At 37.7% G+C, this 26853-nt stretch overlaps 1 protein-coding gene across 1 annotated transcript in view; it reads right to left on the reverse strand.

Annotated features, from left to right (window-relative positions):
• TOX (thymocyte selection associated high mobility group box) overlaps positions 1–26853 on the reverse strand; it is a 291354-nt gene that overhangs the window by 19982 nt on the left and 244519 nt on the right. The window contains exons 4-5 of the mRNA XM_046642275.1: positions 24579–24860; positions 11165–11395 (exon numbers count right to left, since the gene is read on the reverse strand). Coding sequence (XP_046498231.1) covers positions 11165–11395; positions 24579–24860 — 513 coding nt within the window. The remainder of the gene's footprint in view (positions 1–11164; positions 11396–24578; positions 24861–26853) is intronic.

The following is a 26853-nucleotide window of genomic DNA, read 5'->3' on the forward strand; positions in this document are numbered from 1 at the left end:
TACAGAAAGCATATGAAAGGATTTATCTGGGTTACTCTGAGAGAGGAGGTATTTGGTTTAGAAAGATACTATTGACGAAGGTTCCCAGGGAAAACATATGTGAATAGAGAAGCCATTCATATTTATATAATGGCAGATAATTCTATAGCGCATTCAAATCCTGATACATATGTTCCACGCTAAATATACAAACAAGGACAGAATTCAAAGATGACCAATTATGTTCAATAAGTAAATCAAAGGAACGGTTATGGAGTTCGCAGTTTCGTCACTATTTTAAAATTTGGGGCCTTGAAGTTCTGTTTTCAAAGACTCAGGAATTGGCAATGGCAGTCAGAGGCACATTAGGAGTGGAATGGGGACACTGAGCGGCCAAGGACTGCACGCACGCCATGCCACGCAGCCCTCTCTGGTCATGCTCTCTCCAACGAAAACATTGCATGACATGGATCTGTGGACACCTCATTGTGAAAAGGTAAGAATGTCCTGAAATGAATTTCAGTTTACAGAAGCTTTTCATTTTTCAGGGGAATCATCTTGAAAGTAAAAGTAAAATCATCCTAAGTTGAACAAAAGTACTGAAAAATGACCTGCTGCTGTGCTAAAGTTCACATCACTAAGTTAGACAGAAAGCAGTCATCAGAGTTTAAAATGAAAGATTAGCAAAGTGAATACACATGGTCGCCTGCCACCCCGACGTTGATTCTTTCAAGGGTTTAGAGTCTGTTTTGGCGATCTTTTGAAAACATCCCCAAAGAAAAAAATAGTTTTCACCATTTGCTGTGTAAAGGAAAATATGTTTTCATCAATACAGCTATTTTAAATTTCCCACATCTTAAAGTTTAGAGCAGGGAATGAGGCTTGCTTAATATTTTGTGATGCTGAGCTCAAAAACAGACACAGATCAGTGTTGAAAAGTGGCTTTAGAATTAGTCAGAGTTAAATATACACTATGTCTAAAGACCAAATATCTGCCAAAGTCGGCAGCAGAGGTCATTTTATGGTTTCTAAGATGGTTTGCTGAGCCCAGACCCCAACTGTGAAATTCAAGATGTAAGAAATATTATTTACTCATGAATATTTTAATTAAAGCAGAACATTTTACTTAAGGTAAACAAATGACTAACCTTGTCAACAGAATTATAAAGGTCCCTATGAAATGAATGTGCTAATTGTTCTCTTCCTTTAGGGAGGTCCTCAGCCTAGAATTTTATATTTAGCATTTTGGTATAATAAAAGGCAATTATAATGAGGCAATTAAGAATTCATACGATATTGTGCCATCTTTCCTAAATATGAAACTAAAGAAACTTAAAATAAGTGTTTTAGTAAAAAGCCAGTGAATCCTTTGGTTCAAGTACAAGAATATTCCAAATTTACTGAGCTAATTATTAGAACCAAATTCAGATTCTGTTTTGGAAATTTGCATGTGAAAACAAAAAAATGCTAGCGTACAGCAAATGCCTTTGAATAATACAATCCATGTATGTTATATGCTTCAGTTCAGCCATAATCAGAAACACAGAGCTCTCCTGCTTTTTACTGATTTATTTTCTTTCTTGAGAGACAGATATGTTTGTAGTTTTTCCTTCAACCTCTCCTCCAAGACATAATTTATAACTAATGATCTTAAACTGACAATGTTTACACTTACTTTTGATACCTTAAAACTGTTTCAAGAGGGTTTTTCTCAGATATAGATAGAAATCCTATTCAGGACTTTCAAGCAAATATTTAGTAAATATATCTTTGTATGCATTTGCATACTTGAAGCATTTCTATCATGTTTTTAATATGCTACTCCAAGTGACCCCCCCAGGGAGCTAACCAGGGTTTGTTTAACTTCCAAAAGCAAATATGACACACTTTGGTCCATAGCATTGCCCAAAGCATCATTTTCTAAGTAGCAGCAGATAAGACGGTGTTGCCGGATGGCCTGATTATAGCATCTACCATCTTTCTTGCATTTGGTTTCTACCAAAACAGCAGCAGTGTTACTATGATCTCTCCCTTTGTTGGGCTCCTAGTAGTTAAGCCTGCACAAAGTGTTAACTTTCCTGAAATTTGTTGATTAACAATCAGCGGAGAAAGGTGGCTAACTCACTGTGTTTCAGGCTGGATATGTGCCCCCTGGTTTCACTCTGGGATCGATGTTGTTATGAGATACCTGACTAGCATTCGGAGCGCCCTGTTTTCTACAAATGGCTCCCTATAGGCTATTGATGATTGGCTATGTGGGATCATCACACAAGTGCCTAAATACCACTTTAGAAAAGAGTAAACTCATCACGTCACATTACGTGGATTGATGGATTCGCTCTTTCCTGAATAGCTGCAGATGTTCAGAAGGAGGATTCAAAGGGCAGTAATTTCAGGAGGTATATTTCTGTAATTGTGTTTAAAGGGGAGTAGCCCAGATGAGAATTACAATCTGAAGTGGTTTCCCCGACAGTAATTTAGAATCTCCACCTTTGAGAACTACCTAATGCCTCCTATATTACGTGTTCTGTAGGTCTTGTTACCTTCTAAGGTTGCACAGGGATCCTTTCAGAATTCTATATTTGATGGAAATGTCTGAAGAAAGACCTTAAGTGTATTAGAGAATGATAAAAATATGCAAGAATTTCATATACGAGTGGGGGAAATTGTTACTTTCGAATAGATATTTAAAAATCATCAGTAAAAAGTTCCTCAAAAATGTTTCAAAGCCTCTATTCATGGATAGAGAAAGTCTTCTTCTCACAGAAAGTAAAGACGTTGCTGGCTGCATTTGGCAACGAACTCCCCACTGCACTGATCAGATCTTCTAACCTAGGAGGATGGGTCTGATTTATGTTAAAGTGAAGTTTGGGAAAGAAACGGTCTCTCTCTCAGGGAAAGACAAATATTTTAAAGATATGTGATTCATACAGTAAATATTAGTACTCAGTTGAGCTACAAAATGGCTTCCAAATGGTCTACAGCTGTTTGAAATAAAGTGCAAAGTTGGCCAGATGAGGATTTAAAAATCATAATACATCATTTATCATTTTCCCCAGTTCATCCAAACACTTTTGAATTCATCCTGTCCTAACTTAGTTATATGCTGTGGTTTGTTATTCTAAGAAAACTACCATATCCTATCTAAGGATTGCATCTCAGTGGTTAAACTAAAACATATATAACAGCTAACCTAAAACATACGTAGACAGACATCAAACAGCAATTCTACGGAATCCCAATCTTGTTCATGTAATCTAGTGATTCACTGAATCATATTTGAAATGCTCTAAATACCGGCACGTACATATGTTTTTATAGGCTAATAATCCATAATTAGAGTCAGCAGTTCGATATCAATGAATATGATACACCCAAAGAGAAAAAAACTCTAGCACAATCTGTCATTTTACTCTTTTACTTTCTTGTTCCTTCCCCAAACAAATAATCCATCCAACTCACACAAAAAAGCAAAATCTTATAAATACCACTTAATTCCTTCTTCCTTCCTTCTTTTCTGCTCTGGCCCTAAGTTAATCTCTAGTCATAGTTTATTTCAACCAAGTCTTTACAGTAATAATAAGAGAAAAATTTATAATTCTTCCAATTCTGGCTTTTATTCAACCTCTATAAAAAAACCTAAAAGGCATTTTTCTTTTTAGTTAACTTCAAATGTAGTTTTTCTTTTCTCCCCAGTACAAGTTCATATTTATAGAAAATGCTTAGAAATACAGTTGTGTACAAGAAAGAATAATTTAATCGCAATTCCTTGCCATATCCTTTAGAAATTAATGTTTGCAGCTTTTGTCAATGTTGTTATTATTTAGGACAGTTAGAGCAAGAGCATTTTATATGGAACTTGGTTCTAGAATGTGGTTAAATTTCCATCTTGTGCAACTTGCTCAGTGTTTTCTTAAGCATTCCAGAACTCAAAGAACGTCACAAAGTAGTATTCAGAGGGTTGAAAATATTATACAGTGTGACAAAAATCTTGCTATTGATTCTTTTCAGGGACCATCTTATCCATCTAAATGGCCTCCACAATAATGGTGTGACCTGTTTCTGAAATGGTAGATTTCAGAAGCAAGCTCCCTGTCTTGAAAAGTCGTTATAAAATACATCTGTTGAGGGGCCAGCCTGGTGGTGTAGTGGTTAAGTTCACGTGCTCTGCTTCAGCGGCCCAGGGTTCCCAGGTTCGGATCATGGGTGCGGACGTAGCACTGCTCATCAAGCCATGCTGTGGCAGCATCCCACATAAAATAGAGGAAGACTGGCATAGACGTTAGCTCAGTAACAATCTTCCTCAAGCAAAAAGAGGAAGATTGGCAACACATGTTAGCTTAGGGCCAATCTTCCTCATACACACACACAAAAATATCTGTTGATTCATTAAATAAGGATGACTGGGGCAAGTATGATGTCATTCAATTACACTTAACAACATATTGAGTGTCCAATATGTGCCTGCCGTGGTGTGAGGTATTGAAGTTACAGAACCAAGAAAAGCATTAAAAATATGCTTCTATTGAGTACATGTTTTGTGTCAGACACACACATATATATACACATATACATACATATGTATACACATATACATGCATATATATATATATATATATAGTGTTTAATTCTTTCAACAAGCATGTTGCAATGGTATTATCCCCATTTTACAGATAAGAAAACACAGACTAGAATGGGTAGTTATTTTACTCAGTATCTTACAGGAGGTATGGCAGAATCACGGTGTGAATGAAACTGATCTGATATCAAAGATCCATCTTCTTTTACTCAGTGGCTCCTCCTAGCTGTGCGAGAACTCCCCGGATGCCTCTCTCAGGCACCCAGCTTCGGGGGCCTGCTCCCTCTTGTCTACAGCTGAAGCCCCAGCACACAGGGCAGTGTTGGTACACAGCAGGTGCTCAGGAAATATTTGTGATGGAGTGTACAATCTCTAGTGTCAGTTTTCTCCTTCTGTGAGTCAGACTAAGTATGAATGCTCGTGATAAAATACTGATTTACATCTTCTAAATTAAAATGGACACCAATGGAAAGAGAGGATTTGATATACAGATATACAACCCACCCCTCCCACCACCCCCCGGAGACATTGTTACCAATAATACATAAAGCACATGGGACTTGGTGAGTATTTTGTTTAAATTCTCTTCCTACCAATGCCACGGAAACTTCCAAGTGAAATGCCTGCTCCCACTGGACATGAGCATAGGCTATTTCTATATGTGTACTACTTATGTTGACACCAAGAAGGCATGCAATAATTCCATTTATGTATGAATAATTCTATGTGTATATACATACCTTCATTGTGTAAGTAAAATATGCTCACCATCTCATGTAATAATTTTAATTGCTCAGTTTCACATTTTTATGAACATAAACTTTTCTTACATTTTACAGTTTATAGACGAACAATTGTCTCCCATATCTTTTACTCCTAGTTTGAAAAAGAATCGGGGAAATGCATAAGGTTTACAAGGAAATGGCCAAGATAAACACGTGTGAATGTTATGGTACAACAGGATTTTAGTTAACCTTAAGTACTGTTGGCATAAAATTCGAATTTTTATCATAAGATAAGGGGGGAAAAAACCCCAGCAGCGTTTATGTAGTGGGTGTTTGAGCACCAATGAGGAGTAAATGATTTGATTCCGTGGGCTCAGAGGATTTGTCAGCTGCCTCATAAGTATAATTCTGGCTCTTCATACCCCTGCTGCTTCTAATTTAGCAGGACAGGCTCATAATTGAAGCAAATTAACTATTTACACTTGCCACTTCTACCAGGGGAAGAGGACACAGCAGCAGGAAAGAATGAGGAGGAAATTACATTCTTCCCACTTGTGTCAGATCTGTCCTTATATAAACACATTAACAGTAATTTCATGAGGCGTCAAACATAGGAATAAATACTGAGGGATAAAATAATGAGGTGTTGCTATTGAGCTGAACTGCTATGGCTAATATCTTTGGATATGAATTATGCATCCTGAAAGAAGGCATATGTTACGACATTCAAACAGTTTCCCTGCAAGTGATATGTGCTCATTAGGCTCTGATCTCGAGGTAAACTCCCTCTCCTCTCCCACGCCAGGGCCAGCATTTACAAAAATACACTCTCTGGGCACCGTGGGCTGTGGTTTCTCCCGAATACACCAAACTCTGAACAGACCTTCCACTCCATTTTTAGCATAACAGCATGTTTATTTAGCTCTTTGGCTGAAGCTTTAAAGCCATTTAATGTAATGTAAACAAGAACATTTTGTTTGTAATTTGCTAAATGTATTACAGCCCGACTGTGTCTCCAATTAGGAACTTAAGGTTCATTTAGTAATTTACATCTGGTTCTGATTTAAGGTGACTTTCCTTTTCCACTGAAGAGCTGACTTTCTGTGGCTGAAAAGGACCCAAGAACCCTTTTAGCTCTCTGGACCAATCCCTTCTGCTTCACAGCGGGACAGACTCTTTAATTTAGTAGGGCTTGATTTGTTTTCTATTGTCACTGTGGACCCAGATCCTCTACTTCGATGACCAGAATCAGAGAATTCAGAAATAATGGGAATAGGCAGAAAATGCAGCTGGAACCTCATAAAAAAGATGATGAAGGCTGCTGACACTCCAAGGAGCCTAATATAAAGGGCGTGATATTGTTATGTTATTATTTTTCTTTCTCTGTAGGTTCCAACCAATGAAAGATAAGTGGCAAAGACCAACATCACAGCAACACTTATGTTTTATTTCCCTTTCTCCATCTGGTGCCTTTTAAACAACTTAGTACGCTTCTGAAATGGGCTCTCCATTGTCTTACGATTCATTAGCATTTAAAACCTCCAGTTGGAATCCCAAACACAATTCCGCTCCCATTCCAGATTCAGCACCATCTTCCAAAGTATTAAAATGGAGAGATCTCTGATACGTGAAGTTTGCACAGTGGCTTTGGCAGGACTGATTCATAAGGGAGTTTTGTGTTCCTGGAGGATTTTTATCACTTCCTTCAGCTTCCTTTTGATTTTTCTTCTCTCTGAGAGATTCTTCACAGAAACCAAAGTATGTAGAGTTTCTCACTCACCATGGATTCTGAAAATAAAGCTTGCCCTTCGCAGTGGCTTCTTACTCCCGCCTACACTCCACAATGAGGAAGCATGTGATATAAACATAAGCAGCGCTATTAGTCATGTTCCCTCTGGCTGTCAAGAAAACAGTCAATTGTAATCTCTCTAATAGCTGTTTTTCCTTAAATATTGTAATTTTCTGAGCCCCTAATAAGTCATCAATAATTTTGTCCATTTTTCCCAGTTTGTGTTTATATTTGTAGCTGCTCATAATTGTGGGCTATTATAACAGGATTTTTGAACAATTGTGGCGCATGAAATCCTAGCCTTCTACTCAAACCAGCTGCCTACACAATGCCAACAGCATCACGTGGGGCTGTTCTGTAACATGCACATTTGTCCTAAATTTTGAAGTTTAATGATCTGCCTCTAATCTACTCCAGCAACATTCCTTTAAAAATACATAACAGTATGTGTGCTCCCCAATTTGAATATTAAATGAGAGTAAAGTACAATTAATTGAAGTTTGAAACAGAGATATTATATTCTGTTGGCACAATGAGTCAACATAAAGGGAAAGAACAGGTGGTAATACACCGTAATAACACTTGGCTATTTTGCTGAAATTCTCTTGATGCCCAAATGTGCATTCTAGGCAGGCGTGTTCACTTCGCTGGCAATTCTTGCAAACTGTCAGAAGAAGGGCTGCCACGGAGCAGCAGAGCAGTGGCCCATCCAGTGCAATATGCTCCCTTTGTAAGCACAGCGTCTGATTTCATTCATTTGACCCTCTTCTGCCCGTCCCTGGGATCGGCCTGCATTCTATGTGTCATAAACCACACTTTTTAGCATGTGCTGGAGTCTCACTATGTCTATTAAGCAAGATCATCTTTTAAGAGGCAAGGATGAGCTATGCTGAACCTCTGTTAACTCAAAGAATCATAAGGTAAGGGACAAACCATTTTGGAGTGACCAAAACTGCTGCCAATTCGTCGTTTCGGTAATGCTGCTTAAGTGCTAAAATATCAACTTTTTTTAATAAGAGAAAAAGGTGGTTATTTTTATTAAGGCATTTACCTAAACAATCTTGGCATAACTTTTTTAACAACTGAATTTTGATTATGAAATTGCTTTATAATACCCAGTGAGTTATATAGGGTCAACTATTACATAATTTCACCCTTTATTTATGAAACGAATTCTCCAAAAAACTCCGAACCATTTCCATTAAGAGAGAACCCAAAGGTAGATTCATTACAAGTTACTTACTAAGTCAGAAATAAATGCAAAAGAGAAAGAGGAAAACGTTTTGTCATCACACATATACAATTAAAAAGCTTTAGTATTACATCATAATTGTGATCATTGCTCCTTTAGAAAGGCTTAGCTGCAAGTTTGAAAAGTGGAATGCAAGAATGGGAGTCACTGCCCTTTTTAAGGTGACAGCTGAGAATAGCCAAGCTCATATTCTTTGGGTCTGTAAATACCTTACATGGGCAGACAGAAAGAACGTGGACTATTATCTTAATGTTCCCCTCTTGCTATAATAAAAATAAAAGGCCTTATTATAATCGAATTGTGGGGGAAACCTGCAGCTTTATATTTGCTGCCTGAGGAACTACTCGATTTTCATCATAAGAACATGATTCTTTTCCACCAGAAACATAGGTACAGGCACTGAGTTTTAATATTCATAATGTAAAGCACCAATCGTGGGTGAGGGAAGGCCTTTGTAGATCTCCCCCTTTTAAAATCACTGGTCTTAAAACCACATGAGTTCCTCTGGTGAATGTGGGAACAATTAGGAGAAGGTCTCTGGGGTCAGGGAGATAGATAAGAGGAATCAGATGGGTGTTTGCACAGGCAACTGATATTTCTTGAAATAAAACTTGACAAAGTAGAAGCTAAAGGAGCACAGATGAGCCCGGGAACAACACTCCCAGTTTTACTGAGTGTTGGGTAGGGGAGAGGGGCTGCGTCTTCCGAAGGGGATCATGTATGTCCTCTAACGAAAAAGAGTTGCCACGTGCAGTCTCTAGGGAGGGCAATCACTTTCTGGATGTCTCCTCGAGGAAAGTATCTCACAAAGCAGAAGAGTCTAGAGCACTGAAGCCAGAGGCCTACCCAAGAATACACTGAGGAGTTTTCACAGCAGAGAGAGGTATGTCCTGGTGTGTGGCATCATGAATGGAGCAGGGAGGCATTACGGTTACAAAATCCAGAGAGCAGGGATGGGGTTGGGATTCCTGGTTGATGTGCACCTAATTTCTCATTCAGTGATGCTCTACCGAGCGGAGGAATGAAGTCACTGTACAATTCCACCGCGAATGTCCAACATCAACTGGGAACCACACCTCGGCTTTGGGAGAGCGAGAGAAAATTGATCTCAGGATAAAAACCAGCTCTAAAATCCTGAAGCAACTATACTAGGTTTTCAACAGAGTCACAAAATACAGTATCAACTACCCTCTTAATAGCGACATGGGTCTTTTAATTGAGGGCACAGAGAATGTTTCAGTGGAGTGTTTTCCATCCTTGAAGATGACTCATAATGCAATACTCCACATGGTAGGCCTGTGCTTTCTGATGAGGCCATCCTTTGGGGCTGGCAGTCTTGAAAAGGAGAAAAGAAAATGTGTAGACATGTGGATTGTAAGACAGCTTTGCCTTACAGAAAAGGGGTTGGAGAGAAGTGGGGGGGGGGGTGGAGGAGGAGGGGCAGGTTCTATGTTTCCTTAGCAACTGGTTTTACCATTACAACAGTAATTGATTTCATACAGTTTGTTAGAGAAGAGCTGTAGGTTGAGAGATAACTTCTAGTCACAGTTACTCTGTGCACCAGCCATGTAACCTTAGACAAATCATTCAACAGAACGGGGCACTCTGTCTTGTTCTCTGCTATCTCCCCAGTGCCTGGGGCACAGTAAACTCCCAACAAATATTTGTTGAATGGATAAATGAATAAATTTAACTATCTGGCCCCATTTCACAATCCACACAATATGGATAAAAAAATTCTATTCATATTGAGCGGAACAAATGAGATAAATCATGTGAAAGGGTTCTTAAAAGTGTAACACATTATATACATTATAGATGTTGATATATATTCACAATATATAGGTACCTCTAAATGTATATAGGTTGGAAAGTTTCTGTTTCTTACATACTTCCCTGGACCTGATGAGGAGAGGTAAAGGTTTCTGTCAAGAATCAAATATGAGACTAATACACCATTAAATACATCATGGCAATATAAGATTCTGCAACAGCTAAAGCTGCATCTATGTATCATTTCAATGACTGTAATTTAACGATAATGTTTGTCTACTATTGTCTTTGTGACAATGATCTCATAGGTAGCGACAATGGCAATCTAGTCCCAGGTGTAGAAATATGGGATCAGTCTCGCTTCCTTGTTGAGGTGGGCTACATCTAATCTATGTACTGAAGTCTTGCTCTCTCTCCATGATACTCATCCTCCTTAAGACCTTTTGGGCTACTTATGCTAAGGCTGAGATGCAGTGTCTCACGTGGCATTCCCTAAGCATGGTCCTCAGTCACGCCATGGCAATCCGCAGGAGAAAAAATAACCAGGCATCTGGTCCCATTTAACACAGCCTAGAAATATGGTATATGTGGGATAGAATAACATACCCTGGTGGTCTTTAGGGAAAGGCTAAGAGTAGAAACCCTTAAATTTGAGGTTCGTTTAGCAAAGAGGAAAGAGGGTTTTGATGACAAAGGGTAAACAGTTAGTGCTGAAAAGAGGTGTGGACAGTTTTCAAAATACTTTTAGTATTTTTTTAGCCTTTATGATCACATTGGCAACATTAAGAATGACGTAATCCTGGCTGGGATATGTAAAAGTCCTTCCAAAAGTAACTACACTATATAAACTTTGAAACAAAGGAAGTAACATGCTATTTAGGGAGGAGTAATAAAGAAGTATGCAATTATGTGAATGTCTCCTGAAGTCTGGCTCTGATGGGGCACATCCAAGGCCTTAGTTCTCGAATCTGAAGAACGCACCCAAAGTTCTCAGAAGCCATTTCTTTAGAGTACATACACGTTTTCAAACCACGTTGATTCCCACTCCATTTTGCATCCTTTCTTACCTGTTTTTGCTCTTCTCCTAATCCATCCCACATTGAAGCCACAATTTTAGAGACTTCACCAAAGGTAGCATTTGGATTCTGGCCCTTGATGGCAGCCTGAGTATCACGAAAGAACAACGCATAGGCAGACACAGGCTTCTGGGGCTCGTTAGGGTCCTTCTTCTTCTTCTTTTTGGGAGTTTTTGGTTTTTTCCCCATGTCAGAGGCAGGTCGCTTCTCTCCGCCATTGATCTGAAATAAAAACCAATTTAGAATTATAGAGGAACTAAGAAAATTTGGGGACAAATCATATTGTTCTCCTTTGAGACTGACTTACACAGACACACTCACCCACACACATTCCTAAGGGACACTTGGTTCTGTTGTTTTTCAGATAAAACTATATTTCATGTAGTTTTCACATTTATCCTTCTTCCAGACTAATTTACATAATCTTCCATAATTTGCACTATTAAATATTACCCCTTAACTCATAAACTTTTCTTTTTTCTCATTCAGAAAGCTGAATGACAAGCAGGGTTGTAACTGTGATAGCAGCAAATTCTTCTTGTAATAACTTTGTTGTATGAACAGTCTAACTTGTTTTCTTTTGGGAAGTTCATCCTTTTCTTCGTAATTATGATTTTAAAACCACAGTGGGCCACAAATCCAGCAGATAAAGTTGAATGGCTTTTGATACTGTACTTAGGTCTGTGGAATGCAGCTGGGAATAATCTTAACCCTATATCAGTGCTGTCCAATAGAAATTTCTGCAGTGAGGGTAAAGTTCTATCATCTGCCCTTTATAATATGGTAGCCACCAGCCACATGTAACTAATGAGCACTTGAAATGTGGCTAGCATGAATAAGAAATGAAACTTTAAATTTTATTTAATTTTAATTGCTTTAAACCTAAATAGCTACATGTGGCTAGTAGCTACCATATTGGAGTGAATTTCTAGAAACTAGACGTAGAATCTAGACATTTCTAGAACAGTTTTAACTCAGTTTTAAACTGAGTATACTCAGTTTAAAAATAAATTCTATTTTCTCCCATTGTCCTCAAGTATGAGTATTTGGATATTAATTGTTATTCTGATGCAAGTGGGAAAAAAACACACTGAATGTATTTTAGACATCTGCGTCTGAATACTACCTTTGATATTAACTAATTCTAAGTGAAGTCACGTCATCCACCTCTATAGAATGAGAGATATTGCTAGGATTTCTTTCTAGCTCTAAAATTATATGAATCTTCATGAATACCAAGTTGTGTTGTCTCTGAAGGAATCGTCTTTCCCGGGCCTCTCCCACCGCCATACAGGCCCACGCGCACCATCTCCTGATAGAGCATGATTATCACAGGAGGTTCTGCACACTCACCATCTACTACTCTGGTTGTTGCTTTCCTTTTTTTGCTCGCTGCAAACTTAATATAATATGTATCTTATTCAGATAAATTGCAAGGCAGAGTAATTCATGTAAAATAACTGCCACCATTGGAGAGGAAACATGATATCCAGAGAGGCCAGGGGATAAGACCTCAGAAGATCTAGACTCATGCTCTCCTTTACTGTTTCTAGCTGTGCAATCTTGGGCAAATTGCGTAATTTCTCTGGGCTTCCATTTCCTCTACTGCAAATCAGTTGCAGTGTCATTTTGTGATTACTGAGATGATATATATTTATATATGTTTAAAACTTTAAAATGATATTCAAATGTTAATTATGACATGGTAGAAACTTTAAAAAAAAAATTTACTGAAGGCCAGCCCCAGTGGCATAGTGGTTAAGTTTGACACACTCCACTTTGGTGGCCTGAGTTCAGTTCCCGGGTGTGGACCTACACCACTCATCTGTCAGTGGCCATGCTGTTGTGGCAGCTCACATACAAAAAAAGAGAAAGACTGGCAGTGGATGTTGGCTCAGGGTGAAACTTCTTCAGAAAAAAAAAATGTACTAAATGAATGGAAAGAAATGACCTTGATACTAATTTGTGATGCCATAAGCTCATGGTTTAAAAGATACACCCCAAGAACCAAAAAAAGACAGGAATGAAGCAAAGTGAATTCTTTGACTTTGTCTTAGTGAGAAAGATATTTAAAAGATTATCATTTCGAGATTGTTTTCTGACGCAAATTAAACAATCCCATGGGGCCAGAATGCTCTGAACCGAGCTGACAGGCTAACATAGATTAACACTATAAGATAACTTTCCAAGATGGATCTGAGATGTGATCCTGTGAAATGGCTGGTCCCCATGTAAATCTGTCAGAGGACTAGCATGCTGGGACTGAGCTGATACTGGGCAAACTGGTGTCATAGCTGCAAACTAGATACATAGGCAAATATGACGTAGAACAGTGATTCTCAAATATGGTTGTACATTAGTATCACCTGGGAAACTTGTAAATAACACTCTCATGCCCAGGCTTTCCTCTACAATGATTAACTCAGAATGCTAGGCCTAGGAGACACTGGGCCTCAGTTGTACTGTAACTCTACTCCTCCAACTGGTATTTAAATACTTAAAAGAACAAAGAAACAAGTGAACTTTCTCTTTACCCCAACCTACATATAGTTGTATCTTTCTTCTCTTCACGACCAAACTCCTCCAACTGGTTGTCTGTGCCAGCTGTAAGCAACCTCTGCAACTCACATCAGGAGGCCTTCCCATCACTTAGCTCTCAATAGGGTCACCAACAGCCACACTGCTAAATCCAGTGGACTTTTTAGTCTTCCCTGACTTGATTTCTCACTGTGAGTGCCCTGTCTTCCAAGGGTTCCAGGACATGATAGCCTCTGGGTTTTACTTCCACCTTGCTGTCCTCTCTGTTTCCAAAATCATTTTTAAGCTCATCCTCCACCGCCTGACCATTAAATAGTAGCCTTCCTGATAGTTTTTTATTGTAAACCGTCTTCTTTTTTGCATTTGTACTTAGGTGTTCTCCTAAGTACGCAGGGTTTCCGTTACCATTTGTGGGTGGATGACTGTCAAGTTCATTTCCCCTGAATTTTGAATGCATTGAAACAACTGCCATTTGATGTCTCTATTTGCAAGTCTTAAAGATACCTTAAACTCAGTCAAGCCCCTGTTATTCACTTGTGTAGTTCTGCATATTTCCCTTCATAGCACACATCAAACTTACAATTACACAATAATTTATGTGTTAGATCTTCTGCCGTCCCTGAGAGTAAGCATCATGAGGGCAGGTCCGCATCTGGTTTTGCTCACTAGCACTTATCATGGTTCCTGACACACAGTAAGTGCTTACTATTTGTTATAATAGTAACAAAAATACTAACATAAAATAATCATACAGTTCAAACAATGGACAAGTCAAAGCACAACTGGTTTCTGTTATGGGAAATCAAATCCCACTAGTTTACCTGAGTACTTGAGCACAATAAGCAAGTATGTGGTAAGACAGAAAACATGGATAGATTTTTAAAACGTTTGATATGTTAATAGTTATTTCTCTGGGTTATAGGCTGACTCTTTATAATTTTCTTCATATTTCTTCTGATTTCCAAATTTTATAAACAGGACCATTCCTATATTCATACTAATAAAATATTTATTAAGAAGAAAAAGTTAAAAAAGACCACAATGAAGAATATTAAAAATGGAGTGATCATGATATTGGAGGTCATATTTCATCAAGGATTGGGAATATTTAGAAGTAGAGAACAAAGTGTAGGAAAATGAATGCTTATCCATGTGGAATATTAGCTGGACTCATTCTAAATTTTAATTAAAAAATTAAAGATCTGACATGTTGAAATCTCCATGATTGCAGCTTATTAACAATCTTTCTGGAAAATAATCAAATGTGAATCATAGAGATCAATTTCCTACAATGCAATGTAAAGGTACTTCTTAAAGATTTTTCAAATTATTTAAATAATTTCCCTTATCCATTGTCCAAAATTGTCTTTGAATCACTGATCGTCAGGCGTTTTTTCTTTTTAAATTGGCAGTTGGACAGTATGGGGCAGGTTTTAGGTCTACAAGATGTGTGATGTCCCGCCCTAATTATACTCTTGTATTTGACAACAGGGCCCTACTTTCTAGGGATGACCTGAGGAAGCAGGAGAACCCGTCACTGCCGGTAAGAAGCTCTAGGAAGTGTATCAAAACCACAAACTATCTTTTTGAGGCAATATATGGCAACCCCATAGGAAATTCTAAACAGTTCCATGCAACCAATAAATTGGATTCATTGTATGGAGGCTTTCTCTATTTTCCTGGCTTGTCCTGTAGGGTTAGCCACATGGAGTCTTGCTCAGTCTCAAAGTTTCATTTAGCAGAAGCAAGCATTTCACGACTTCTGCCTCCCATTTTCAAGGCTCAGAAGATATCATTTCTGCGTTAATGGAGCATAACTCTGGGGCTTCGACTGTGCATCTGATCAAGTACCTGAGAGGCACTAAGCTGTGAAGGGGGGGTGTCGTCTCCCATTATGACAGACTACCAGCCAGTCTCATAACATTATATCCACTTTGTCTTTGCCACGCCTGAAAGCAAGAGCAGACTGACAGGCCTTCCTTTTAAATACTCATGTTAACCTCGGTTTGAATTATGTACCATGCAAGAAAACTGGCCTCTGAGAGGACCAATCTAAAGGATATATATAAAATATTCATTTCTTAAGAGTCCCTGCCTTTCTCTCAGTAATTAAACTAAGACACTAAAACTAAATTCTTGGATCACAGTATTCTGACCACTTGCAGAATTGCCCTCATAGAACCGAACTATGGCTTAAGATAATGCCCTGACTTTCACCAAAGGCTGTTAGAAGAGGAAAAATAAAAAATAAAAACTATGTATGAAAGATCTCTACTTTTTAAAAATAACATGATTTGAAGGGAATCATGTATGATATTGCTCAGCGTCACTTGTATAAAGACTTATTGGGTGTGCACAATATCTTGGCTTTTGGGATGCAATATAATGGAGTGAAAATTCCCTGTTGCAGTTTGACATCTAACATATCCGAGCACATGGGCAGTGCTATGCGAAGTGTAAGGCTGTCTGCTACAGGAACAGTGGGCATTACCTCCTGATCTGTGGGAGTCTTATTTTTTATTCTGAATTTTTCCTGTTTTGAGGAGGATACAGAAATGAGCCGCTATTGTAGATTCTGTATAAAGAACTGGGAATTTGTAGGGCCTGCTTTCTGGAGGTAGTTTCATCACATATTTGAAAAACACATGGCCATTGCTCATTTGCAAAGCTTCCCTGAAGAGAACTGTTGCTATAATTTGGATCCACTTACTTGCCAGTAACGGACTGCACTTTGAAAGATACCTGGCTCTTTTGACCACCAACTATTTGGAATGAACACAATGATGGGGAATATGATTGTGGTGCAAAAATCAGCTAAATGGATTTGTAATATGTCCCTGGACCTTAATTTTGACTATTGTCTGGATCCCGAATTCTTACTTAGATGGATGAAAGCTTATAATTTTATGTCCTAATTTTCTAAGAGGCTCTGCCTTCTAAAGTCTAGAGCAGCACTGTCTCATAGAATTTTCTGGAAAGATGGAAATGTTCTCTGTGCTGTCCAAAAGAGTAGTCACTAGCCACATGGGGCTATAGACCACATTTGGCTACTGCAAATGAGGAGCTGAGTATTTTATTGTTTAATTTTAATTAGTTAAGTTTAAATGTCCCCAGTCATACATGATAAGTAGCTACTGTGCTGGACGGTATTGCATTGTGTACTGGGCATTGTTCTAGAGTACAGTGTTTCTAAAGTTACTAGGGTTCTAAGACTGGAGAGTTAAATTTAATTCTGACATCATAATCTTTAGAACAGAGAAGAAACCATATAATGCAAAAATAGAAACTCTCCATGACGACAAGCAAGGACCAGGTCCCGTTCGTCTTTCTATCCTCCCAGCATCTGTGTGATATCTTACATGCAGGGGATCATCACCCATTTCTACTCCTGTATTCTACAGCACTGGGCAAAAGCTCTGAATTACAAGGCAAAGGAAATCGGAGACACATATAAAGTTGCATGAAAATCCTAACAACTAAAAGCACGGCTGGGTTGAGGCCCTAACTGTAATCCTGCTCACCCACAGACTTATTACACATTCAATTAAAGCACTAATGAATAAATAAATACACACACAAATACATAAATAAATATTACTCTCACATAAGCTTTACAGAGATGCATGTGCTTCATGTAACTCACTTGTAGACACAGATTTATTTCTAAAATCCCCAGAGGTGTCCTTAGGCTTCTGGTAATCCACCTCCTGTCATGTCTTATTGCTTAATTATAGTGATGTATTTAACTTATTTATCACAAGAAAACAATAATCTTTCACTTTAAAAAAGCATGTGTTAATGGTGTTGCTTAGGATAATACTTCTTAAGAATAGAGAGTACAGGAGGTGAGACTCTCAAGGAAAGAGAAACACTGATACTGAAATGTCCCTGGAGAAGTTAGAAACGTCTATAAGCATATTTAAAATAAACTGCCGCGGTCCCAGAGCCTTTAATGGAGTTGGAAGAGCTGTTTAATGCACACTATCTTGCAGTAATCGCTGTAGTTTAAAATAGATTTTAATCAAGCACCATCTGCATAATAAGCTGAACAAACAACACAGAACTCCACTTATAACTCTTATCCTATAAAGTAAATATTATAAAATCCTCACCATAGAAACAGGGCATATCATAGCACTTTTTGTGATAGGACTGTTTCTGTAAGTGAAAAATTTTGCTACTTAAACTCATTCTCTCTTTTCTTTCTAAACCCTGCCATCTAAAATCCCCTATGAGAATAAATTCAAATAAGCATGGAAAGTAAGTCATCTAGTTACTGTGAAATCAGCAAGGCTGATAATACCTCTTTCATTTTACAATCGGGTTTATTATTATCACTAATAAAAACAGTACATTTCATGACTCAAAACATCAAGGATAGAAAAACGTACGTGAAATGCAATACTTTTGAAATGATTCACAAGTGTGGGGCTTTGGATTTGTATCATAGTTTGTAAAGCCAATTCATTTTTAAGGATCTTTGATTCTGCCAAACATAGCTGAGTATTGTTTTAGGATGAGTTTAGCAAAGACACTCAGTGGCCTTATGTAAGATAAGAAATTTGGGCCACAGTCCAGAAAAATCACTTCAAAGTCAGGAAAAGAGTTGATTGTGATAATAATCATCTATTAGTTATATTTACCAATTTTATTGGAGCCACTTGGTCTTTTCTAGATTTGCCTGTCTAGGGCATATGTTTCCTTCTTACTATTTTGGATGGAGGGTTTCTTCTGCCTTACAAACAATGCACAAGCTGTTGAGATAGGGTCCAGCTGAATACAATGCCTGGTGCCTATGTTCAGCCTCACTTTATTTTTATTCCACGAATTAATCAAGTATGCTCGATCACAGGGTATGAATCATCTAGGAACATACACACCTTGAAAATACTATAACCTAGTACAATTTAATTACTTGAATGGATTTTAGGAACAATTATTTGGAATCAAGTAGTAACTGGCTGTTTGACTGAATTTTATTATTTTTCCCAGAACTAGTTTGTTAGGCTCAGCCTTAACCAATGGGATACTTTAGTTGTGATAAATGAGGAATATATATTTTTCAATTGCTAGGGTCTAAAGAATTCCTTAAAAGTATCATACATATTATATCATGTGAAGTGTTGAACAATTGCATAATAAATATAGTTCAATGTGGAAAATACCAGACTTTGAAGTCCCAATTTTAAATATTCTGTCCTGTTGCTAGATAATGTGAGTTGGCATTTGGTTCTAACACTGCTTGATTTCACCTAATGTTTATAGAAGGCTGCTTATCATTTTTACTTTATTCCAGGAATCTTCTTGCCTTCAGAGCAGTGGTAAATAAAAAGTGTTTTTCTAAAGGTTTATTGAATTGTTGCTCTAATGACTTATCCTATTTGCTTTGAGAAAAAACTTCTCTTTCTGTCCAGTATGGCAAAGCACATGCACTGATAACTAGCAAATTAGTGAGAAACTCTTAAAAGCAAAAAGTAAGTGAAAGCAGGAACCCAAAGCAGTAAGCAGAGTACTGAGGCCAGCTTTTACCTTGAAGATAGTTGTTGAACCTGGGGAAACTGAGTCAAAGGCACAGTAGATAGAAGACAAAGCCCATGGCTGACTAAAAGTGGGATGTTTAATAGGAGGATTCCTATTAATGTCAGGACAGAAAAGAATTAGACTCTCAGTGCAAGAGTGGAATAAAATGATATCTCTTCTACGTGCCCTCCCAGCATCTGCAAGGATGATACTCAATGGAGAGGGGGAAAATATCTTCTGTGAAAATTCACAAACAGAAGCCAGCATTTGTAAGAGTTTATACCCTGAATGCATACTACTCAAGTGGGCAGAAAAGCTTCAAGCCAAGAGTGGTTCTAGATTGTAATGGTCTAAGATGCTTGGCAGAAGCAAACACAAATCATCTTTAGAGGAATCCACTTTCAAATCCACATTCAGGTCTAACAGAATTCTCATAAAGTTCTAATAAACATCAGCTCTCATTCCAAAAGAAAAAAAGAAAAATGAAACAAGGTGCTAAAACCAAGAGCCAGCAGCAACAACAGACAATAGAATCAGACCCAAAAAGACTTTGTGTGTTGGAATTAGCAAATGCTTAAAGGAAAAAAAAAGAGATTAAATATATGGATAAGGATCAAGCAACTAAAAAAAAGTCCAAACAGATGTGAGAAAGAACCAAATAAAACTAGAAAGATAAAATAATAAAAAATTAAAACCTCAATTGATCAGCTTTAATTTTAGATTAGATGTAGCTGAAAAGAGAATTATGAACTGGGAAACTGATATAAATAAATTAATCAGAATGTAATACAGAGGGCAAGGAAATTGAAATTATGAAAGAAAAGTGTCATGGAGGATGGAATAAAGTGTAGCATATATTTTATCAAAATTACAGAATGAGAAGGGAACAAGAATGGGGTAGAGAAAATATCTGGAAAACAACAATGGCTGAAAACTTCCTGGAACTGATGAAACACAGAAATATTTAAATTCAGGACAAATTTAAAGAAACCCACACACCTCACAGTGAAGCCGCAGGACACAAAAGGCAAGAGAAGATCTTAACCTCAGTCAGAAATAAAGGCAGATTACTTTCAAGGGAAAGACAGTGAGGCAGAAGAATTCTCAAAAGCAATAATGAAAGTCAGGATTCAATAGAGTAATATAATATCTTTAAAATGATAAAGAGAATCACTGTCAATCTACACTTCTATGCCTCATAAAAGTACTTTTTAAAGTAATTATGTTCCCAACAGATCCTCATGAAAAATAATTTTAAAGGCATAGGGAAATGATGTCAGATGAGAAAAATATTAAATATGTGAATAAATCTAAAGAAAAAAAGACTGTAAAAATAGTGTTTCACAGAGTTTATTAAATTACAGAATTTGATCAAATTGTAATTAAAATAAACAACAGCAATAAGCCCTCTGGTATAAATTGGGAGGAGGGTGTTTGGAGTTAAAGTAATCTAAGGATGGTAAGATATCGATCAATGTTAGACTTTTGTGCATTAGTGTGTCAGGGGTAGCTACTAAGTGAACAGAAAGAGTATAAAATTACCATTCTTAAAATGGGAAATTATGGAATGAGAAAAAATAAGAGCCATCTTAAAGAAGGTAAGAAAGAGAAAAAAAAACATAGACTGTATGTGGGACAAATAGAAAGCAACATACTTCAATGGAGAAATAAACTCAAATATTTTATTACTTATATTAATGTGAATGAAGACCGTTTCACTTAAAAGTAAAAGATTATCTAACTATATGCCATTTACAAAAGATACTTTTAGAACTTAAGGATACTTTAAGCAGAAAAGTTGAAAGTAAAGGATGGAAAAATATACACTGTGATTCTTAGCCCATAATTTCCTTAAAGGGAAAACTGTGCTAAAAATAACACTTGTGATGCCAGATACTTCGAGTGTCTTAGAGTGTCTGTTGTATTACAAGTGTGGGATTACAGGCTTAGAACCACAAGCTACCCAAGTTTATATTTCTTTGATGTTTTACTGTATGTCTAGTTTATGACTTTAGGCTGTCAACACAGCTCCATAGCAATCAGAACCGTGGGTAGTGTTTATAAGGTGATAATTTACTTCACTGATGTCTTTACAATATTTCTGTCTGTCAAAACAAACATTCCATTTAATTGTTCAATTAGATAAACTGGAATTAATACGTAATTGCTTAAGAGAGCACAAAATGTTGAGAGGGAAGCTTTAAAAGCTTCTTTTTCTGGTGTGAGACTAAATATTCTTTTTCAGTTCTCTTTTTAGAAATGATTTAAATGATCTTTTTGCCTTAACGCTATTTCATATTTAACTGGAGCTGTTGCAGTACAGCATTTTCCACATAAATCCTGCTCTCATATAAAGGAAAAATTCCAGTTTCTCAGTGATGAATAATGCCTGAACACTGTCATCAGAGGATTTTTTAGTCATTTAATAAATATAAGTTGAATAGATGGGTAGGAGGATTTTGAGCTGGAGAGAAGGTGAAGAATAGTGTGTAGAGATGGAATGGGAGGGGGATTTTCTCACGATGGAAAATGCGCTTAAACTAAACATGAACTTGAGAATATTTGTATAAACAAGAAGCCATTTTAATGAAGACATTCTTGAGAAATCCATTTCTAAGCCTTCACACAGAGCTAAGTAAAGAATAAACCTCTATAGAATATAAGTTCTACGATAGGATGCTTACACAATCACTAATAATGAATTATAAATTATTTTGAGATGTGGATATTGATTGATTGGATAAGATACCCACTGGGAAAGTTTCACACCAGCCTAAAAGCTTATAATATACAAATTCACGTCTCAGCAAAATTATAAGAAATGGACCTATGGGTCAATAGGAAATGGCAGAATCTGTGAATGTTAAGTCTATGAATTTCTGGCTTCTACTCAGTCTTCCACTCACATAAGTTGAAGAGTATGGAGAATGTTATTGTAAGTAAGAATAATCCTGCATAAAATTTACTGTCAGAAGATGCTACTAATTTTGCATTAATTTCCTGAAATGTCAGCAATGAACAGTGATAAAGATATAATATGGATGCTCAAATTGATCTTTACTATAAGCAGAACATTAATTTTTTCCCTTGCAAGATAGTACATATCATCTATGTTTAGGAAATTAGCTTGAATTATCCATGCATAATCCAATATCTAAATCACAGGCCACAAACAAATTCTTGGTGTTCACATTTAGGTCCAGGAACTCATTGGCTGTTTGATACCATTAAAATAATATACATTTTCTAAAAAAAAATTACTTTGCCCTCCAAATGGTCAGCTAAAGGTTGGGCTTTCACCAGCCCAATAAATTATTTATGTAATATCAACTAGATTCCTCCTGCCTCTTTGCCTTATCTCATGAGAAACTGGCTCACTGACAACAGGGAGAGCCCGTGAGGGCGGCGGGGATCAGCATGGGCGATGATGTTTAGTTATGCAGCTGTTCTAAACCGTACCCAGAATTAGTTTTAATCAGGGATGGTAAGACAGCAGACATGGAAGTGATTGTCATGAAGAAGGAAGTTTATACTCACAGAAACAAGAGGCGTGGCATGCCATGTGGGGTCGGTCAGGAGGCAGAGAGGGGGAGAGGGCAGAGCATGGCCCAGAGCCTTCATCCGTTTTCATGGGAACGAATGGGTGAGGCAGGGAAGATATGCTGAGTAAGCTTAGGATTGGAGAGTTTGAATAATTTCAGTGGGCTCCAGGCTATAGGGAGGCTTCCTAGTTATCTGTTACCTGGTCCTGGAGTGATTTTGGGCAAGGGGAATATTGGCTTGGTGTGTGAGTTTGATAAGGGAGATGGCTGGGGACGTGGGCTCTGGATTGGCTGGTTTGTGTATTAAAGATGTGCTCAGAGGGGAGTCACTTGCTATCTTTAAGAATTAGATTGCCCTGGAGGGGTAGTCTTTTCAGGATTAAGACTCCAAATGCCAGAGCATCAAGAATACTGAAAATTGGGGCTGGCTCCGTGGCCGAGTGGTTAAGTTCGCGCGCTCCGCTGCAGGCGGCCAGTGTTTCGTTGGTTCGAATCTTGGCGTCCCATATGCCACAACTAGAAGGACCCACAACGAAGAATATACAACTATGCACCGGGGGGGGGGGGGGGGGGTTTGGGGAGAAAAAGGAAAAAATAAAATCTTTAAAAAAAAAGAATACTGAAAATAATAAAAATAGAGTCAATACAACAGCCTTGTTTTTGTCATCAGGCCAAATAGATCTATGAGTCACGATCACCTGGATGTTTAAAAAATTAGTGTAGCTATTGGAAAGTTAACCATATAGATCAGAATCTCACTGTGTTATTGTTGGGAGCATGTTGACGGTTTAATTTCTCAAAAACAAAATTCCGGCAAAAGTGAAAAGAAAACAAAGGGTTGACACAAGTGCAATTCATTAGTAAGAATTAGAAGAAAGGAAGAGGAATATAAAGTACTCATGTAACTTTATATTACATATATTAAGTATCATGTACTCAGTAACTCACACGAGTATTTTCCCAATAACTGGGCACAAGAGTCCTTCTCACCAGGACAAATTTGGGATGCTTGACTGGTAAACGAGGCAAAAAAAGATTATTTTGGTGTTTTCAAGTGAGAGCGCACTTGGCTTTGGTGCTGTCATCTAAAAAAGCCTTGAATACTTTAAAGAACTAACAACGTCTGCAGCTAATTTTCCAATCTAAGGACAGTCAAGACCCACCTTGCCGTATAGATAACTTAAAACGACAGCACTACTGGTGACACAGACAGACAGACAGGCAGCCATATTGGCATGGGGTTAATAAAAGGAAAGCAATGAAACACCCAGGCTTCCGCTTCCGGAAGGGAGTCAGCTAGTACCCCTGGGCCTTTGCTTTCCTCATCGTCAATATGAAATGGTTGGTCAGATGATCTCAACGGTTTCATCGAACCATTACCTACATGCACACATAGCCGTCATCGTATCCCTGGGATGTTGCCTTCTTAAAAGAAAATGGTGAAACTGAAATAATTGCTTTGAACAACCGGTAAATTAAGCTTGATTTTGGATGTTGAGTTCTAGAAGAATTATTCTCCCTTACTTACTATGCAGACCCTATATTTTGTGGATGCAACCTACTTTTATGCTTAATACATCTGTATTTAAAGGATTTATTAGAGACTTAAAAGTTTAATAGGGCAAGCAAGTGGTTTAATGCATTCAATTTGTAACCTCATGCTTTGTTAAAAAGTACGTCCCCCACCACAGTTTCTCATTTGGATGGTACAAACTTGCACCCACCAGAGGTCAAGGAAGGTGCTGAAGAAGACTTTTTTTAGGCAACATGTATTTCCTATTGGCCCTAAAAGTAACTATTCATACCTTAGAGGTATCATCGCCTTCATCTTCATGCACTGAACTGGATGGTGAAGGGGTTGCAGACTTGCTTCCGGGTGGAGATGGTGAGTTGTGGGGGACACTGCTTCCCCCCATATTCAATCCAAGTTGAGCACTTAGCTGTGACTGGTTGATGGTGGTCAGCTGGCCATGCTGCAGCATTCCCGGCTGCTGCCTGATGTCTGCAGGCTGACCCCTTGGTCGCATGGCTGCCATCTGAGGATGGGAGCTATACTGAGCTCCTTCTGGGTTCCGTATATCTTGCATCTATAGGAAAAAAAAAAAAGGAAAATGGAAAAGAATAATTTTCACAAACATGTTTCAGGAAAAATTTTTACAAAATTCTGTAGGATGTCCTGCTGAATTACACACATTTCCACCCTACACTGCCTGCCCAGAGTAGAATAATCCTAATAGTATCTGTCACCCTAAAGGTGCTGTTACCAAAAGAACAGAATTTGAGAATTCAGTCAGCATCACATTTCACTACTCAAGACCTGATTAATTATATTTATAGTTCTTCCATACTAATGAAATGCAAACATATATCATTAGTAGATTTATATGGTGTAAGTTTCAAAACATTGATACTTATTAGAGTGTCAAAATTTTGCAATTACTAGTTATTATCACAGCAATTCATGGAACCCTATTTCACTTATTCTGATCATTTAAGAAAGGTTTTGGGAGTTAAGTGTACCATGGTTCTCAGTTTAGTTCTATATAGGCTAGTATTGGCCAAAATGATCTACTAACTTCCAGACTCAGAACACTTACAGGCTAGTGTTAACCAATTGATTAATTGACTACTGAAATGATTTGTCTGCACAGTCAGATTTGAAAGTAAAGCTCTAAAGTTGCAAGGTCACCATATTAATCCATTATGCTATCTGGGTCACTGCTTTTTAGCCTTAATGAGACTCACTCTTGTAATTCAAGCAATGAATTTCGTCTCTGCAAGGATTAGAATTAAAAGCATTGGAGGATGAAGCTCTTAACGTATCTAGAGGTCAAATGTGTTGTATAAGAGGAGTATGGTGGATTTCACTTAATGTTTCCCTGGCAGTTTCAAACTTAAAATAATGGGGAATATTTTGTGGTGCTTATAGAAGCAGCTCAGTTTTTTCACTCTGAGCAGTTTGAGGAGTTCATGCAGGTAGAGGCTTTATAAAACAAGACGGAACAAAGGGAAAAAAGGAAAAAAGAAGCACAGTGAAGGGATATATGGTTAGTTACATTTCGGAACTGAAAAATAAAGTTCATAATGTTGTCTTTCTCTGTTTCATTCAAAAAAAATCCCACATGATGTCAGAATACCTAGTAATTACCTGTCGGCAAATGTTATCATAACATGGAAATAACTGTGAAGGTCAATTAAGTAACTTAGTCATAGGTTTTTTTTTTTTTCTTTCAGTAATAAAATCATTTTCCACCAATGCTCTCTAGCCATTCTACCAACCTGGTCAGATCTAGTTGAAACTGAAGGGGGGGTCTACCTGTGTTCTCTGTATTAGGTTGACCGTCTCCACCAGGAGGTCTCTTATTAGTCAATATCACCCCTGTAGACCTCCCGGCCTCCTGCTGCAGCTTCATCTTCAGGCTCAGCTCTATGTATCCTAGACTCTGGCTCTTCTTGGTGAAGGCTTAGGTTGGCCCCACGGTTTTCTACCTGCTGCTTTCGTGGTCTGAATCAACGTTTTCTTCCCATAATTTAACCTGCATTCCTCCAATCCTTCAAAAGTAGCTCGTACTTCTCCTTTTAATGAAATTCCTCATTAAGGAGTTACTACTATTCAATGAAACATGTTAGAGCTGCAAAGGCCCTTAGCGACACTTTGTTAGTCTACAGAAGAGGTAACTCAGGGGCGGGCTACAGTACAAATTTGTTGAATACATATATAAATCAATATAAATGAATAAATGAATGAATAAAGCCCAGAGAGGTTAAATGACTTTCCCAAACCACAGAGTTGGAGTTAAAATCTGCATCTCTCAGCTCCTGTCTTGTATACTTCCTATTGTATTAAGCAGCTGATTCAATATTTTATATATCTTGTAGAGAGAGTTATAGTTAATTAAAGATAATCGAAAACACCTTGTCAAACGTCATCTACCCAAATCAATTGTTTTTATCTAGTCCGTTCATGTTGCCTCCACTCACATTTACTAAAATAGTTTTTGTTCCTTCTTAGGTGTTCACATAACTTCTATAATCTGATCTTCCTTCTGAAATAATATTAGCCTTCACAGATATCCTTAA

The sequence above is a fragment of the Equus quagga genome, chromosome 16 (assembly GCF_021613505.1).
Source record: "Equus quagga isolate Etosha38 chromosome 16, UCLA_HA_Equagga_1.0, whole genome shotgun sequence".
In the NCBI taxonomy this organism is placed as follows: Eukaryota; Metazoa; Chordata; class Mammalia; order Perissodactyla; family Equidae; genus Equus; species Equus quagga.